The sequence below is a fragment of the Phyllobates terribilis genome, unplaced genomic scaffold (assembly GCF_046119375.1).
Source record: "Phyllobates terribilis strain yellow unplaced genomic scaffold, ASM4611937v1 Scaffold_342__1_contigs__length_2020279, whole genome shotgun sequence".
Taxonomy (NCBI): Eukaryota; Metazoa; Chordata; class Amphibia; order Anura; family Dendrobatidae; genus Phyllobates; species Phyllobates terribilis.
In genome coordinates this window covers 1292804-1311471 of record NW_027363102.1, presented here as the reverse complement: position 1 = coordinate 1311471, position 18668 = coordinate 1292804, and the positions used below count along the sequence as shown (strand labels likewise).

Genomic DNA, 18668 nt, shown 5'->3' with positions numbered 1-18668 from the left:
GCTTCTAAGCTTCTCCCTTTTTCCTCCAAACTTAACGATGGTCATTATGCACAAAAAGTTCAATTCTAGTTTCATCAGACCACAGGACATGTCTCCAAAAATTAAGGTCTTTGTTCCTGTGTGCATTTGCAAACATTAATCTGGATTTGTTATGTTTCTTTTGGAGTAATGGCTTCTTCCTGGCAGAGTGGTCTTTCAGCCCATGTTGATACAGTACTCGTTTCACTGTGAATTGTCACTCTGACAATCTTACTAGCTTCTGCCATCCTCTTCACAAGGTCTTTTGCTTTTGTCCTGGGGTTGATATGCACATGTCGGACCAAAGCACGTTCATCTCTGGGACACAGAACCCGTCTCCTTCCTGAGCGGTATGATGGCTGGACATTCCAATCTTGTTTGTACTTGCATATAATTGTTTGTACAGATGAACGAGGCACCTTCAGATATCTTGAAATTGTACCCAAGGATGAGCCAGACTTGTGCAAGTCCACAATTCTCTTCCTGATATCTTGGCTGATTTATTTACACTTTCCCATGATGCTACACAAAGAAGCAGTGTGTTTCAGGTGTGCATTAAAATACATCCACAGGTGTGTCTCTAATTAACTCAGATGCTGCCCAAAAAACTATTAGAAGCTTCCAAACACATGGCATCATCATATGGGCAGTCGAGAATTGTTTAACCACTTTGCGCCAGAGCCTGTTTTTGCCTTAGCGACCGGGCCAATTTTTTCAATTCTGACCACTGTCAATTTATGAAGTAATTACTCTGGAACGCTTCAACGGATCCCGCTGATTCTGAGACTGTTTCTTCGTGACATATTGTACTTCATGATAGTGGTAAAATTTCTTCGATATCGCTTGCGTTTATTTGTGAAAAAAATCGGAAATTTGGCAAAAATGTTGAAAATTTTGCAATTTTCAAACTTTGAATTTTCATGCCCTTAAATCAGAGAGATATGTCACACAAAATAGTTAATAAATAACATTTCCCACATGTCTACTTTACATCAGCACAATTTTGGAACCAAAATTTTTTTTTGTTAGGGAGCTATAAGGGTTAAAAGTTGACCAGCGATTTCTCATTTTTCCAACAAAATTTACAAAAACATTTTAGGGACCACATCATATTTGAAGTCACTTTGAGGGGTCTTTATGACAGAAAATACCCAAAAGTGACACCATTCTAAAAACTGCACCCCTCAAGGTGCTCAAAACCACATTCAAGAACTTTATTAACCCTTCAGGTGCTTCACAGGAATTTTTGGAATGTGGAAGAAAAAAATTAACATTTTACTTTTTTCACAAAAATATTACTTTAGACCCAATTTTTTTTTATTTTTGCAGGGGTAACAGGAAAAAATGAACCCCTAAATTTTTTGTGCAATTTCTCTTGAGCGCGCTGATACCCCATATGTGAGGGAAAACCACTGTTTGGGCGCACTGCAGGGTTCGGAAGGGAACGAGCGCCATTAGACTTTTTGAATGTAAAATTTGCTTGAATAATTAGCGGACGCCATGTTGCATTTGGGGAGCCCCTGATGTGCCTATACAATGGAAACCCCCCCACAAGTGCCACCATTTTGGAAACTAGACCCCTTAGGGAACTTATCTAGATGTGTGGTGAGCACATTGGGAGACATAATAAACAAATCAGTAGCAGGTGAAGAATTGGTTTTATTTATTTTTTACGCCGTTCCTCGTGCGGTATAAGTGAAGAGATTACTTTATTCTTCGGGTCGGTGCGATTACAGAGATACCAGATTTATATCGGGTTTTTATGACTGACAGCTGTAACACACTAAAAGACGCTTTTTTTTGTAAAATCTAGTTTTTGCGTCGCCATATTTTGAGAGCTATAATTTTTCCATATTTGGGCCGACAGAGTCATGTGTCATGCTCCGTTTTTTATTTATTTTTATTACGTTGTGCACAGAAGGAGTTAATTAGTGTGACAGCTTTATAGCTCGGGTTGTTTCAGATGCAGCGATACCAAATATGTGTACTTTTTTTGTTTTTGCATAAATATACGGATTTATCGGTTTAATATTTTATTTATTTATTTTGTGATTTTTTTTTTTTAGCAGTTTGAAAACATTTTTTGTTACTTTTTTTTTTACATTTTTACTTAGTCCCTGTATGGGACATTAATTTTTATTTTTCTGATCACTGATCTCATGTAATGTAATAGACATATATTACATTACATGAGATCTTTGTTGACTGTTTCACAGTCAGAGTCTCCTGCCAGGCTTCAGCTGCAGGCTGAGCCTGGCAGGACACCATATATGGCAGATCTGGAGGCAGTCATGTGACCTCCAGCTGCCATAGCAACGTCAGGTCCTGGAAGGTATCAGGGGTCGTCGGAGAGGTAAGTAGAAGACCCCCTCTCCTCCTGCTGTCTTCTATATGCCGCGATCACTATAGATCGCGGCATATAGAAGACAGCAAAGGGTTAACATCACTGGGACCTGATCCAATCAGGTCCCGATCATGTTCCCTGTCAGAGCTATCGCTCTGCACCGCACCCGTAGCGCTTGCAGGACCCTCGGGGTGCTGAGCGCTGCGGGACCACCCACCGTTTTTGCACAGAGCCCTGGCAGCGCCGACGTTTATCTACAGTGGGCGGTCGGGAAGTGGTTAAATTTAAAAAAAAAAAGTTTTCACAAAGTAAAATAGAGAGTTACCTTTTTATTATCATCTAGGACTGTGTTCATACTTTCTATCCATAGCGTATCAATAGGTCCATCAAAGATAACCCATTTTCTTTCCGGGGTCTCAGATAACGCAAACTCCCGGAAAGTATTAGCAACTATCCCATCGGTCCACTGCAAATGAAGAGAGGCATCAATAAAATTGCTCTTCCCATAAAATCCAATACAATCCCACAATTGAAAGGATTATTAAAGGGAATGCCTTGGATTATGATATTGATGATACACATGTATTGACTACACGTGGCCCCTATTGAAGTGAATGTGCCGGCACCGGGAGAGACCACAAGTAAGTGATTTGCATATATGCGGTCACATGCCAACTAGAAGTGCGTGACCTCACTCAAAGCAAGTGTATTGAGTGAGGCCAGACACAGTCTAGTCAGAGTGTGTCTGGAAGTATGCAAATTTATGCTAATTTCTGGCATAAATAATACAATTTGTTGCTTCCATGTCTGATGAGGAAAATAAAATTTTTGTGCAAACAGGGAGTAAGTCATAATAAAATGATTGCCCGGCAATGTATGGCTGGGGTCTATGTCTCTGAAGGAACCCCTTCTACCATGTCCATAAGCCATAAAAGGGGAGATTTTCCCATTTTCAGCAAAGATATTAGTATTATAAACAATAATTCCAATCATAGACGAACCTCATGTGACACTGGATCAAACTGCCCGAACAGCTGCCCCATGGTGATGGCTTTAGGGTTCACTGTCCGGTAAATCACTTTTTCTTTTTCGCACCCTCGCTCATTCATAAGAGACAGCGTATCAGCGAGGACGTGGAGGACCTTCGTTTTTCCAGAGAACGGCTCTCCAACCAACATAAAACTGTACGGGATAAACAAAATACAGCATGGTCCATTGTATAAAATGGAAACAGCGAAGAATAAATCCCCCGTCCCATGGACTTCTGTAGTTCCAGCTTACCCGTGTCTGACAATCATCATCTCATACGTCTGGATCATTTCCTCCAGGAAGACCTTCTCGGGCTGGATGTTGTGTCCAGCACAGCTCTCCTGTGCGCATTCCAGTAAATCCTGAGCAAAAGGAAGGTAAAATATTTCATCAGTCTGTTTACAGTGGATCCAATTAGAGGTGGGAGAATACATTTTCAGGACCCAGATCAGTATTCTGTGGAAGCTGGATGGGACTCCTGAGAGCCGCCTCTTAGCTGCCGGCATCCCCGGCTCCTCTTCTGATTATATGGCCTGGTGTACATCATGCTGCAACCATAACGTCATGCCAGGCCGGCTAATCTGAAGAAGAGCCGGGGGGCAGGAAGAAATAAGGTGGCTCTCAGGGGTCTCATTCAGTGCCCACCACTGACCTGATGTCACGCACAGTGTAGGAAAGACAAAGTGCGACACAAAGGGATGAGGGGAAGGGAGCCCAGACACTAGGGAAAGGGGGAAATGGAGACCTCCTAGGCTGATCTGCAATCACCCTGTCTCCCCTACCGACTCTATATTGGTTCCTCATCAATTGCCGCACAGGAACCTATCCCTGTATTTCCTTAGCGCTTGGCCCTGGATAGGGAAGGGGGGGTGAGCACTAGTCGATCCCCACTGACAACTAAAGACAGCAAGGGGAGACAGACACAGGGGAAGTAGCTTAGCTAGAGTCGACTTCAGAAAGATGGCACACACATCCTCTTAGCACCAGAGAGGAAGTAAGAACTGCACTTGCTCCAAGCCTTCACAAGGGGTCATGTGAATATCACTGGCACCTCTGTGTAGCAACCAGGAAGTATTTAAACACCAAGGCCTGATTGTCAATTAGAACAGGAGGGAGGTAGCCGCTGGGTCCTACAGTGAGACCGCTAAGAAGATGTGGCAGAGGAAATAAAATGCATAATTATATGCTTAATTGTAAAACACTGGGCAAAACTGTAACTGAAAAAGACCTGGGTGTATTGGTGGACGACAAGCTCACGTTTAGTGGCCAGTGTCAGGCAGCTGCTCATGAGGAGAACATAATTTTACCTCTATACAAGTCACTAGTGCGACCACACTTAGAATACTGTGTACAGTTCTCGTCTCCGGTGTATAAGAAAGACATAGCTGAACTAGAGCGGGTGCAGAGAAGAGCGACCAAGGTTATTAGAGGACTTGGGGGTCTGCAATACCAAGACAGGTTATTACACTTGGGGTTATTTACTGTGGAAAAAAGAAGGCTTAGAGGTGATCTTATTACTATGTACAAGTATATGAGGGGACAGTACAAAGACCTTTCTACTGATCTTTTTACTCTGAGGCCTGAGACGGGGACAAGGGGGCATCTTCTACGTCTGGAAGAAAGAAGGTTTAATCATAATCACAGACGGGGATTCTTTACTGTAAGAGCAGTGAGACTATGGAACTCTCTGCCGCATGATGTTGTAATGAGTGATTCACTGTTAAAATTTAAGAAGGGCATGGATGCCTTTCTTGAAAAGTATAATATTACAGGTTATAAATACTAGATTCCTTGATAGGGCGTTGATCCAGGGAACTAGTCTGATTGTCGTATGGAGTCGGGAAGGATTTTTTTTCCCCCAACGTGGAGCTTGGTGTTTGCCACATGGTTTTTTTTTGCCTTCCTCTGGATCAACATGTTAGGCTATGGGTTGAACTAGATGGACTTAGTCTTCCTTCAACCTTAAAAACTATGTTACTATGTCTGTAATGCCAAACGAAGGGATCTCCTGCAACCAACTGCAGGGCGACTGTCTGTCACATCTGACGCACCCATGACACCTGGCCATTGGATCAGTCTCCTGCGAATCGATTCATTCATCTAAAAAAAAATGTCTCCATAACCTACAACTAAACTAGCGATAAATCACTCACAGATGTTTTAACCATTTTTTTTCTACATCAGATCATCTTGCATTGGAGGTATAAGTGAGCCCCCTTACCTCTGGTGCCCCTGTGCAGCTGCCCAGGTTGCACTAATGGGACCGGACGATGAGTGACAAGGTCATGTAACCCAATTCCAAAGCAGTGGATCAGGATCGGGAGATTTCAATGGGATTGGTCTACCATCTACTGTGTATGGGGGCCTCATGACAGATTATGATGGGGACATAAAAATCGGGCGGTTGGAATTTAAGCACCCAATCCTTACTTTCTGACCCTGAAATTAGCAGCTGCCATAAGATTCTGGCAGCGACTCTGTCATAGAGAACAGAGGAGGGAGCATTCCTGAATATGGGGGAGCCGGGAAAGATAACTGTCATCCAAATGATAGCTGGCCAGCTATATAGGACCTATCACTTGCCATTAATATGCAATTTTATTACCTGGTGTAAATGCCGCTGTTCTCCTGAATCCGGTGTTGTTTTTCTTTTGCTCCTGCGCCTCTCCATTCCTGAGATATAGCCTCTTTATAGAAATCTAGTTCATAATTTTTAATAGCCAATTGGGCGTGGTCATCAAGTCCTCTCTGTGGGAGTCTTCAGGAAGGCCTTGCCCAGTTAGCTTAAAGGTCTAGAGGAGAGTGACAGATGTCAGGAACGGAGAGGAGCAGGAAGAAAAGAAAAACAATGCCGGAGTCAGGAGAACAGCGGCATTTACAGATTTATGGCGAGGGACAAGTCCTCTTTAAGTCTTGGAAAACCCCTTTAAGACACTATTATATTTTAATACCTTATAGTCGGCTTTCGGAAGTTGAATGCCAGGGAACAGGTCGCTGGTAATCCCATTGAACAGAGGAATATCATGAGACAAAAATTTGGGTTCGTTTACATCCTTAATTGACCGCAAGAGCTAAATAGAATGAAAAAGGATTAAATGATAAAATAATTCATATACAATATGACATGAAACAATATTAAAAGTGAGGAACCCCATTACAAAGGAGCCGTCAGTTCTTGTGGTATGTCTGTATTAGTAAAGAATAGTATTCTCCAAAAAATAAGGATGAAACCTCTTTTCCTAAAACTCTACATTGTATCGTCCCTCTGTTATACCTCCTGGAAATGTATGTGTAAATGATATATAATGTATATATAATCTATATAGGGGACAACCCCATACAATCTGACTGTGCCCAAACAGTGGTGACATTGTCAGACTGTGTAGGGGACTCGTTATTGACAGATTTCAATTAATTCCTACATTTCCAGGAATGATAAAAGAGGAATGGAACGCTGCTGAGTTGCACTAAAATATGCTGCAGAATTGTTTTTCCATAGGGAATACATGTGGCCTTTGTGTTACTGTTAATTGCCGGCTGCAGAATGAGTTAAGTGAGATACTGTCAGTGAACTCGTTTTTGCTGGCTGACGGGGAGTTTGTAAATGTTTTATCTGTCTTTTTCTGAGCTCCTCTCAGTTTATTTATGACCACAGACCTTATCAAAATTGAATGTGCAGGGAATCAAAAAGCCGGTGAAAGCCAAGCGATGCAAAATTTTTAATAAAACCCAATTGTTAAAATGATTTTTAGCCTAAAATATATGCGTTTAAGTTAAAAATCAAAACTGTCCCATAAGATGAACAAGCTACGTGTTTAACAACTATAGTTTTGACACTTTTGCACAGATGAGATCTAATAAGCCAGGAACAGTAATGTGCAGAAATTATTTGCAAGTCTCTGTCTGCTACTATAAAATCATACAGCTCTAATTTTTGTGATCCAAATGCTTCTCGGTAAGATGGTAATGCTATCCTATACGAGATGTAAAGCGACCAACAGTTCAGAACTTACAAGAATCTCTTCATTTTCATGGGGGAATTTCAGCTTCAGATTGCCAGCAGCGATCAGCACAGCCTTTACTGCACGCATCCCATAATCATAATGGAACTGGGACGAGAGCGGCTCCGAGCACAGCCGGTAAGTCATTACCATCTTCACCGAGAGAGGTTTAGCGTGCAGAAAACCGTAAGAATAAAGGCAGATCTCCGCAATCAGAGCATAGTTGGGGACCATCATTGCTACAGTCCGGAAAAGAACCTGAAATGCGCAAACCAGATGGGTCAGTCAACAAATGAAACTAAATTACTGTAAACCAGGCATAGAGCCGGGGAACCCATTATGTCCATTTACACTATCCTCCACCCCAGACCTAAAAGTGATGTGTCTATTCCACATCAGAGGAAAGTCAGTCAAAGTGTGGCTAAAGGGGTATTCCCATCTCCAAGATCCTGTCCCAATATGTAATAGGTATAATAATAATAATGTTTGCAAATATCTCCAATTAGAAATGTAGTATAGTTATTCTGATTAGCTATGTTGCTTACCCCCATGTGCAGGACATTGCAGTAGCTTAGGTATCCATGGTTACGAGCACTCATAGTAACAGTTAGTTACTTGCTAGTGGTCGTAACCATGGATACCTAAGCTACTGCTATGCCCTGCACATGGGTTAAGCGACATAGCTAATCAGAAGAACTATACTACATTTCCAATTGGAGGTATTTGCTATTAATATTATTATTACACCTATTACATATTGGGATAGAATCTTGGAGATGGGAATACTCCTTTAACACTTTCCAAATCTCTCTCCACACCTCTACTGTGTCCATTTTGGAAAATAGGAGAACGGGACATCAATATTAAGGAGCTTGCAGAAATGAGGGCATCCGGTGTTGTGATTATACATAGGAAATGTACAATCTCATATAGGTTTGGGGGAGAATAATCCCTTTGATGAAATCTTATGTTTCTTTTGTAAACCTAGTATTTACTTGAAAGTTTGTGAACCCCTCAAAAATTTCTGTATTACTGCATAAATTTGACTTAAAGCTACATCAGTCTGTGAGGTCACAAAGGAACTCAAGGTAACCTCTAAGCAACTAAAGGCCTCTCCTCAGATTAGCTAATGTAATTGTTCATGAGTCCACCATCAGAAGGACAATGAACAACAATGGCGAGCATGGCAGGATTGCAAGGAGAAAGGCAATGAGATTTAAAATGTCACTGCTAAAACTCACCTGGGCACATCAATAGGTAACTGGAATAATGCTTTGTGGAAGGATGAGGCCAAGATAGAGATTTTAAGTGAGAAGCTATATGTTTGCAGAAAGAAAATACTGCATTACAGCATAAGAACCTCCTATCATCTATGAAACACAAAGATGGTAATCATAACATGCTTTGGGCCTGTTTTGCTGCACTTGGCCAAGGACGGCTGCCATCATTGATGGAACAATGAATTCTAAAATCTATCAGCAAATGCTAAAGGAAAATATCAGGATATCAGTTCATGTACTGAATCTCAAGAAAACGTGGGTCATGCAGCAAGACAATGGCCCAAAGACACAAGTCGTTCTACAAAAGAATGGTTGAATAAACATAAAGTTTTGGAATGGCCGAGTCATAGTCCTGAGCTTAATCCTATAGAAATGTTGTGGAGGGGCCCGATGCAAGGCACTGGGACTCTTTACCTTGAGGTTATCCGGCAGCTCAGAACGTCCCGCGGAGCCAGGATTCATGGTAATGGCTACGAAGTAATTTGGGTTAAACTTCAGTTCTGTTCCTTTGAAGTTGAACATGTCCATCTTCATCTGGATGGCTCTCTGGATGCGGAGAATCTGTTGGGCCACCACGGACAACACCTCCAGCTCAATACGGTTAAACTCATCAAAACAAACTCATCAAAACACGCCCATGCTCCCGATGATGCCAGCTCTTGGAAAAACTAAAAAAAAAGTATATACCCAATACAGACCAAAAGTTTGGACACACCTTCTCATTTAAAGATTTTCTGTATTTTCATGACTATGGAAATTGTACATTCACACTGAAGGCATCAAAACTATGAATTAACACATGTGGAATTATATACTTAACAAAAAAGTGTGAAACAACTGAAAATATGTCTTATATTCTAGGTTCTTCAAAGTAGCCACCTTTTGCTTTGATGACTGCTTTGCACACTCTTGGCATTCTCTTGATGAGCTTCAAGAGGTAGTCACCGGAAATGGTCTTCCAACAATCTTGAAGGAGTTTCCAGAGATGCTTAGCACTTGTTGGCCCTTTTGCCTTCACTCTGCGGTCCAGCTCACCCCAAACCATCTCGATTGGGTTCAGGTCTGGTGACTGTGGAGGCCAGGTCATCTGGCGTAGCCCCCCATCACTCTCCTTCTTGGTCAAATAGCCCTTACACAGCATGGAGGTGTGTTTGGGGTCATTGTCCTGTTGAAAAATAAATGATGGTCCAACTAAACGCAGACCGGATGGAATAGCATGCCGCTGCAAGATGCTGTGGTAGCCATGCTGGTTCAGTATGCCTTCAAATTTGAATACATCCCCAACAGTGTCACCAGCAAAGCACCCCCACACCATCACACCTCCTCCTCCATGCTTCACGGTGGGAACCAGGCATGTAGAGTCCATCCGTTCACCTTTTCTGCATCGCACAAAGACACGGTGGTTGTAACCAAAGATCTCAAATTTGGACTCATCAGACCAAAGCACAGATTTCCACTGGTCTAATGTCCATTCCTTGTGTTCTTTAGCCCAAACAAGTCTCTTCTGCTTGTTGCCTGTCCTTAGCAGTGGTTTCCTAGCAGCTATTTTACCATGAAGGCCTGCTGCACAAAGTCTCCTCTTAACAGTTGTTGAAGAGATGTGTCTGCTGATAGAACTCTGTGTGGCATTGACCTGGTCTCTAATCTGAGCTGCTGTTAACCTGCGACTTTTAAGAACCTAGAATATAAGACATATTTTCAGTTGTTTCACACTTTTTTGTTAAGTATATAATTCCACATATGTTAATTCATAGTTTTGATGCCTTCAGTGCGAATGTACAATTTTCATAGTCATGAAAATACGGAAAAATCTTTAAATGAGAAGGTGTGTCCAAACTTTTGGTCTGTACTATATAATCAAAAGATGTCAGCAGAACATCGGTTGGAGTCAGTTTATTATCTGCAATGGAGCAGCTTAACATTGTATGTACCTTTGACATTGCTATGTAGTCCAAACCATCAGAGCAGTTAAAGACCACACACTGCACGGCCAGCGCCTTGGCCAAATCTTTGGTGGTCTCAGTTTTTCCTGTGCCGGCCGGACCTTCTGGAGCTCCACCAAGATTTAGATAAAAAGCACCGATCTACCAATGAAACATGAAAGAACTGGTATGAAATATCAATAAACTTTCTAATAAGTTTCATGCATCATACAAAAGTCAAAAAGATTTCTGAGCATAACCCATCACATCATAGCAGAGTCCTCTAGCATCTGTCAGTGAGCGGAGTGATGACCAGGCGTGGGGAGTTGCCCAGGTACTCATAGGCGGACTTCACATTGCAGGTGATGATTCGCACTCTCGCATTCTCATTCTCCCAGTAATAGCGGAGTTGGGCAAGCCACTGGAAGTCTGTTCATGAGAAACTCCTGAGCAATGTAGGAAAAGATAGTCAACCTCTAAGACACTGCAGAATCACAAGGGAGAGTTTCTAAAGGGAAGGCAAATGCCCATACATTATAGGACAAAACTCCTAGTCACCGAATTCTGCTTTTTTCATTTAGTCCCATTGCCCACGGTGTATAACATCCGGACTCTCAGCCCCCAGTTTATAAAATCCGGCCTCTCGCCTCCCCCGGTGTATAACATCCGCCCCTCGCCCCTAGTTTAGTATAACATCCGCCCCTTGCCCCTAGTTTAGTATAACATCCGTCCCCTTGCCCCCCCGCCAGTGTATAAAATCCATCCCCTCAATCCCACTGTATAACATCCAACCCCAAGCCCTCCATTGCATAACATCCGGCCCCCAGGGTATAACATCTGGCCCCCAGCCCCGGTGTATAACATCTGTCCCCTCGCTCCCTCCCCCTGGTGTATAACATCCGGCCTCTCGCCTCCCCCGGTGTATAATATCCGTCCCCTCGCTCCCAGTGTATAACAACCATCCCCTCGCCCACGATGTATAATATCCGTCCCCTCGCTCCCTCCCCCTGGTGTATAACATCCGTCCCCTCGCCCCCCCGCCAGTGTATAAAATCCATCCCCTCAACCCCACTGTATAACATCCAACCCCAAGCCCTCCTTTGCATAACATCCGACCCCCAGGGTATAACATCCGGCCCCCAGCCCCGGTGTATAACATCTGTCCCCTCGCTCCCTCCCCCTGGTGTATAACATCCGGCCTCTCGCCCCCCGGTGTATAACATCCGGCCTCTCGCCCCCCGGTGTATAACATCCGGCCTCTCGCCCCCCGGTGTATAACATCCGGCCTCTCGCCCCCCGGTGTATAATATCCGTCCCCTCGCCCCCGGTGTATAATATCCGTCCCCTCGCCCCCGGTGTATAATATCCGTCCCCTCGCCCCCGGTGTATAATATCCGTCCCCTCGCCCCCGGTGTATAATATCCGTCCCCTCGCCCACGGTGTATAATATCCGTCCCCTCGCCCCCGGTGTATAATATCCGTCCCCTCGCCCACGGTGTGTAATATCCGTCCCCTCGCCCACGGTGTGTAATATCCGTCCCCTCGCCCACGGTGTATAATATCCGTCCCCTCGCCCACGGTGTATAATATCCGTCCCCTCGCCCACGGTGTATAATATCCGTCCCCTCGCCCACAGTGTATAATATCCGTCCCCTCGCCCACGGTGTATAATATCCGTCCCCTCGCCCACGGTGTATAATATCCGTCCTCTCGCCCACGGTGTATAATATCCGTCCCCTCGCTCCCAGTGTATAACAACCATCCCCTGGCCCCTGGTGTATAATATCCGTCCCCTGACCCCTGGTGTATAATATCCGTCCCCTCGCCCCTGGTGTATAATATCCGGCCTCTCGCCCCCCGGTGTATAATATCCGTCCCCTCGCCCCCGGTGTATAATATCCGTCCCCTCGCCCCCGGTGTATAATATCCGTCCCCTCGCCCCCGGTGTATAATATCCGTCCCCTCGCCCCCGGTGTATAATATCCGTCCCCTCGCCCACGGTGTATAATATCCGTCCCCTCGCCCCCGGTGTATAATATCCGTCCCCTCGCCCACGGTGTGTAATATCCGTCCCCTCGCCCACGGTGTGTAATATCCGTCCCCTCGCCCACGGTGTATAATATCCGTCCCCTCGCCCACGGTGTATAATATCCGTCCCCTCGCCCACGGTGTATAATATCCGTCCCCTCGCCCACAGTGTATAATATCCGTCCCCTCGCCCACGGTGTATAATATCCGTCCCCTCGCCCACGGTGTATAATATCCGTCCTCTCGCCCACGGTGTATAATATCCGTCCCCTCGCTCCCAGTGTATAACAACCATCCCCTGGCCCCTGGTGTATAATATCCGTCCCCTGACCCCTGGTGTATAATATCCGTCCCCTCGCCCCTGGTGTATAATATCCGTCCCCTCGCCCCGGTGTATAATATCCGTCCCCTCCCTCCCAGTGTATAACAACCATCCCCTCGCCCACGGTGTATAATATCCGTCCCCTGACCCCTGGTGTATAATATCCGTCCCCTCGCCCCTGGTGTATAATATCCGTCCCCTCGCCCCTGGTGTATAATATCCGTCCCCTCGCCCCTGGTGTATAATATCCGTCCCCTCGCCCCTGGTGTATAATATCCGTCCCATCGCCCCTGGTGTATAATATCCGTCCCCTCGCCCCTGGTGTATAATATCCGTCCCCTCGCCCCTGGTGTATAATATCCGTCCCCTCGCCCCTGGTGTATAATATCCGTCCCCTCGCCCCTGGTGTATAATATCCGTCCCCTCGCCCCTGGTGTATAATATCCGTCCCCTCACCCCGGTGTATAATATCCGTCCCCTTGCCCCTTAGTGTATAACATCCAGCCCTCGGACTTGTATAACATCTAGCCCCTCGTACCCCTAGGGTATAACATCTGGCCCCTCGGCCTTGTATAACATTAAGACTCTCGCCCCCACCAGTGTATAACATCAATCCCCTCGCCCGTGGTGTATAATATCCGTCCCCTTGCCCCTCAGTGTATAACATCTAGCCCCTCGTACCCCTAGGGTATAACATCTGACCCCTCGGCCTTGTATAACATTAAGACTCTCGCCCCCACCAGTGTATAACATCAATCCCCACGCCCCCCGGTGTATAACATCCGCCCTCCCATGCTGTGTGCTGTTACTAACATATGACAGAACGGCTGGTGGTGCAGAGCTCTCTGATACCAGCGCGGTCCTGTAATAGGAGCCACCGGGGTAACAAGTCTGGATATTACATTTCTTCCCTCCTAAATCTTCCCCCATCACATGTGAGTGATATTATTAAGGAGTAGAAGGAACTGCAGCAACTCAGGAGACCCCGGAACATTACAGAGCAGGGTCACTGAGTGCTGAGGAGCAGAGGGCAGAACGCTTTCCTGACTCCATTGGTAACAACATCACCACAAACACTGCGCCCCCGCCAGGAGCTTCATGGCCGAGCAGCTGCATGCAGCCTTACATCACCAAGCACGATGCCGAGCGTCAGATGGAGTGGTGTGAAGCCGCCACCACAGGACTCTGGAGGAGACCTGTTCTGTGCAGTGACGGATCACACTTCTCTATCTGGCATCTGATGGACGAGTCTGGATTTGGTGAATGCCAGGAGAACGTTACCCTATTAACTGCATTGTGCCCGCTGTACAGTTTGCTGGTGGAGGTATGGCCTTGTTTTTAGGGGTTGGTCTAGGCCCCTTAGTTCCAGTGAAAAGATATCTTAATGCTTCAGCACAAGACATTTTAAACAATTGTAGCTTCCAACCCTAAGGGAATAGAAGAGCAGAACTGTTTCACACACGTTCTCAACCTCAACCCCACTAAACACCTTTAGGATGATTAATTAGAACAAATACTGCACAATGGCAGCATAAATATGTCACCGCAACATAGGGAAGAACAATGTCAGTCACACATCAATTACATTGCCATATGTCTGCTCAGGCTTAGAATGGCTGACCATTCGGAGAATTACATAATACCTACAAAGAAGCCGAACAAAAGGTCATTAAAGGAATTGACATAAAACCCCTTTATTAGTACATCCATGGTTATGGAAGGACACCGCACAGAGGAGGGCACACACACCATTGATAGAAAATATTACACACCGCACCTAGGCCATCCAAAACACTGACTATAAAGAATATCAATTGTGGCAATGAGTCATATACAGGGGACGCCGACACATACAGATGCAAAAACATTCCTATATAGGGACCACCATCTCAATATGCAGAAATGACTACTGCCCCATAGACGTCATTGTAAGTACACCCCAAGATTGCTTTACTGTGACAAGATCAATTGTGTCCTATGAAAACTCAAAGAAAAGAGGGGGGGATATAACATAGATATGGAAAGAACATAGGAATGGGGTGAAATGTATGAAGGTGCTCGGCATATTGAGCTGTGATATCTGTAGAGGGACGGACTCCATATTAACATCCTGTATATGGATTTAGAATAGGAGGCCATAAAAGCCCCTGTAGGTGTAATGTGGAGGGGGCACAATACCTTTCTCCATGTAGTGTATGATAAATAGAACATGGTATTGGAAAGTTTGGTGCCAGCCATGATGTTTGCACAAACCTGTTTGGATCATTTCCATGCCCACGTCACGAGCGTGCCCCTCTATGGTGACGAGAGCCCCCAATGTGCTGCTGGTCTGCTGGGACAATTTGCCTCCTCGCACAAGCTCCACAATATCATTTAGCTGGAGCTGCAGATTATCATAGGAGTTTTTCAGGCCCTACAAGAAGGATGTAACGGTGAAATCATCTGCAGAAACATTCATAGAACATACATATTGCAAGGGGGCTGAAATCTATACAGATTATAAGCTGCAGACTAGATGGAGAACTCCACAATATGCAGGCACTTTATAATGTACACAACAATTTTACAACATATCTTTATAGAAGTTGGAGATCTGGATTGAACCCAGAGCTCCAAATACCCAGATGTACCTCTATAAAACCCTGCTACAAACAGCATGGAAAACTCAATGCAGATGGATTAATTTTATGCTGGTATTATGGGAAATCCCATACAATGTCTTCCCTTATTGGTAGATATGACGAGAGTAGAGATGAGCGAATGGATTTGCAGGACTCTGGTCCAACAGTCGGGTCAGTATTCCACGGCCGCAGGACCGGAGCTCCGTGAACCGGCATCTCCGGCTCCTCTTTTGATGTCGATGTCATAGTTGTGGTGTGAGGCACAAATGACATCACGCCTGGCCGGCTAATCAAAAGAGGAGCCAGGGATGCTGGCATGTAAGAGGCGTTTAGCAAGGCTCTCATCCAACAGCCACAGACTACTAACCTGCTCTTTTAGACCAAGGTCCTGCAAATTTAGTTGCTCATCTCTAGACAAGATGCATGAATCAATGCAAAATCCCAACAATACCTTGGAGCCTTTTGGATACCTTCAAGATATTGAGCCGCTGTACAACTGCAACCCCCAGGAGAAGACCCCTGGGCAAGAACAGTACATGGGCTCTTTGCAGTCTAATAACGTACTGTGAAATAAGCTACTTGCATCTTTTGATGTGAATGTGGGTCCCCTTACCTCTGTTGCACCAATGGTATATCCGCCCCTGGAAACTCCTATAAGCTGCGTCCCTGGATATGACAGTCTATTAGCAGGAGAACTCATGAAGTCTGTCTATGAATGTATATATATGTATTTCTCCCAGAAAATTATTACAATTACACATGTTTTGTTGTTCACATGTTTATTTAATTTGTGTGTATTGGAACAACACAAAAAGAAGATATTGGTCAACAATTTTGGTTCTCAAGTCCTCAGACAGTTCTCTTTTCCTCTTTCTGTTCTCCCTACTTAGTGTGGCACGTAACAACGCAAAGATTGAGTCAACTTTTCCCCTTTGTATCGGGTTTCAGGTGTGATTTTCATATTGCCCACACCTGTTACTTGCCACAGGTGAGTTTGAATGAGCATCACAAGCTTGAAACAAAATTGTTTACCCACAATTTTGGAAAGATGCCAACAATTTTGTCCGGCCCATTTTTGGGGTTTTGTGTGAAATTATATCCAATTTGCCTTTTTTTCTCTGTTTTTTTTGTGTTGTTCCAATACACACAAAGGAAATAAACATGTGTATAACAAAAAATACACATGCAATTGCAATAATTTTATGGAAAATAATTCAAGGGTGCCAACACTTCCGGCCATGACTGTTTCTAGTGAAGCAACCTTGATCAGTAAAGGAGCTTATGCCGTACCTCTGGGCCACTGCCGATAGCTTCATGCCCTTCACTTGTCCAGAACATCTGAGACACACAGAGCACGACCTGTCCCGGCCATTCCCTCACCCAGTCTTTTCTTGCAGTCTCAGGGTATGCCTTTTAAAAAACAAAGTTAAATTACATTGACAGAAGCATTTAAGAGAGGGACAACCTTACTAGTATTATCTAGCAAATTCATTTCTACCGATTGCAGGTAGAAGATCTGCTACCTGGCTCTATAGCAAGAGATACATCATCCACAAATCATTCACTGCCGCCAAATAATCTTATACAAATATAAAAGTACTAGATTAGTTCCAATTAATGCTTTTGGTCTGTAGGTAGATCCGTACCATTCGTGACCGAGCAATAACATCATGCACGCTCCTTAACATGACATCTTCCCCTTGGATGAGCCACTTCTCCACGGCCCCCCGAGCCTCGGAGGTGGAGATGGTCTGGATGAGCTCTACGCGTTCCCCCTCGGTGCTGTACATGGCTTTGATGTCCAGGTTAGGAAGGAACTCCAGCTTTGCGATGCCTTCAAAGCCCTTCTTTAGATGTGGTTGGACCCGCAGAGGATCTTTAGTCTCAGAGAGAATTTCTAGCATTTTGTCGTTGGACAGGAAGAAAAAGCTAAAGCGAAAATGCACAATATGATAAAGATGTCATTAAAGTATTGGGTCAGGCGCCATTTGTATTAGTGTCTATGTGAGAAAATAGAAAAGCAAAGCTTTAAAGTAAAGATTCAGTCCCCATACACATTGGATTAAAATAGTTTAAACCTGACGATTGCAGCAGGACCGGCCTACCCACTGATGTGTATGGGGGTCTCCTGACTCTCCCCCGATAGAGGATGTCAGGGCCAGAAGGATCGGGCAGATGGGATTTCAATACCCGGTCTTTTGGTTCTCAGGGGAGATAACCCGCTGCCGGAGGTGTCCAGTACCGACTTTCTCCTCTCTCCCCATTAAAAACACATGACTGTTCAGCAGAATATGTGGGAGTCAGGAGAAGTAGCCAAATAACCATTCAGACCACGGGTATCTCATATCTCATGCGTATGGCTAGCTTAAAGGGGCTATCCAGTTTTGGGAACTTTTTTTATTTAACTGAAATGGGTATTCCCATCTCCAGGATTCTACCCCAATATGTAGTAGGCGTCATAATAATAATATTAGCAAATACCTCCAATTATAAGTGTAGTATAGTTCTTCTGATTTGCTTTGTCGCTTATCCCATGTGCAGGGCATTGCAGTAGCTTAGGTTACGACCACTAGCAAATAACTGTCACTATATGAGTGGTCGTAACCATGGATACCGTAGCTACTGCAATGCCTTGCACATGGGGAAAGCGACATAGCGAATCAGAAGAACTATACTACACTTCTAATTGGAGGTATTTGCTAATATTATTATTATTACTACGCCTACTACATATTGGGATAGGATCTTGGAGATGGGAATACCCATTTAATTGCGAGTATTTGTGACAATTCAGTTTCATTAAAAATGTTGCACCGTTCGGCTTTTTGTTTCCTGCACATTCAGCTTTGATGTGATCTGTGGTCATAAATCGGCTAAGAGGAGCTGAAAAAAGACAGATTAAAAATAAGTCCAATAGCCAGCGCAGCACAGAGCCAATAGAAGGCAAACAGTGCAAAATTATTAATGAAATCCAATTACAAAAATGATTTCAATGGTTTAAATAAGAAAAAAAAAATTCTTTAAGTAGTATATAGAATCATTGCAACAAGTGAATGGACTATACCGTGGGAAAAAAAGCCTTTTCTTCTCCAGATAGGCATTC

The 18668-nt window shown here is 44.4% G+C and overlaps 1 protein-coding gene across 1 annotated transcript in view; it reads right to left on the bottom strand.

The window, feature by feature from the left end:
• Positions 1–2663: 2663 nt before the first annotated feature.
• LOC141222128 (dynein axonemal heavy chain 12-like) overlaps positions 2664–18668 on the bottom strand; it is a 52796-nt gene continuing 36791 nt past the window's right edge. Inside the window, exons 2-4 of the mRNA XM_073666622.1 lie at positions 3644–3753; positions 3364–3544; positions 2664–2828 (exon numbers count right to left, since the gene is read on the bottom strand). Coding sequence (XP_073522723.1) covers positions 2664–2828; positions 3364–3544; positions 3644–3753 — 456 coding nt within the window. The remainder of the gene's footprint in view (positions 2829–3363; positions 3545–3643; positions 3754–18668) is intronic.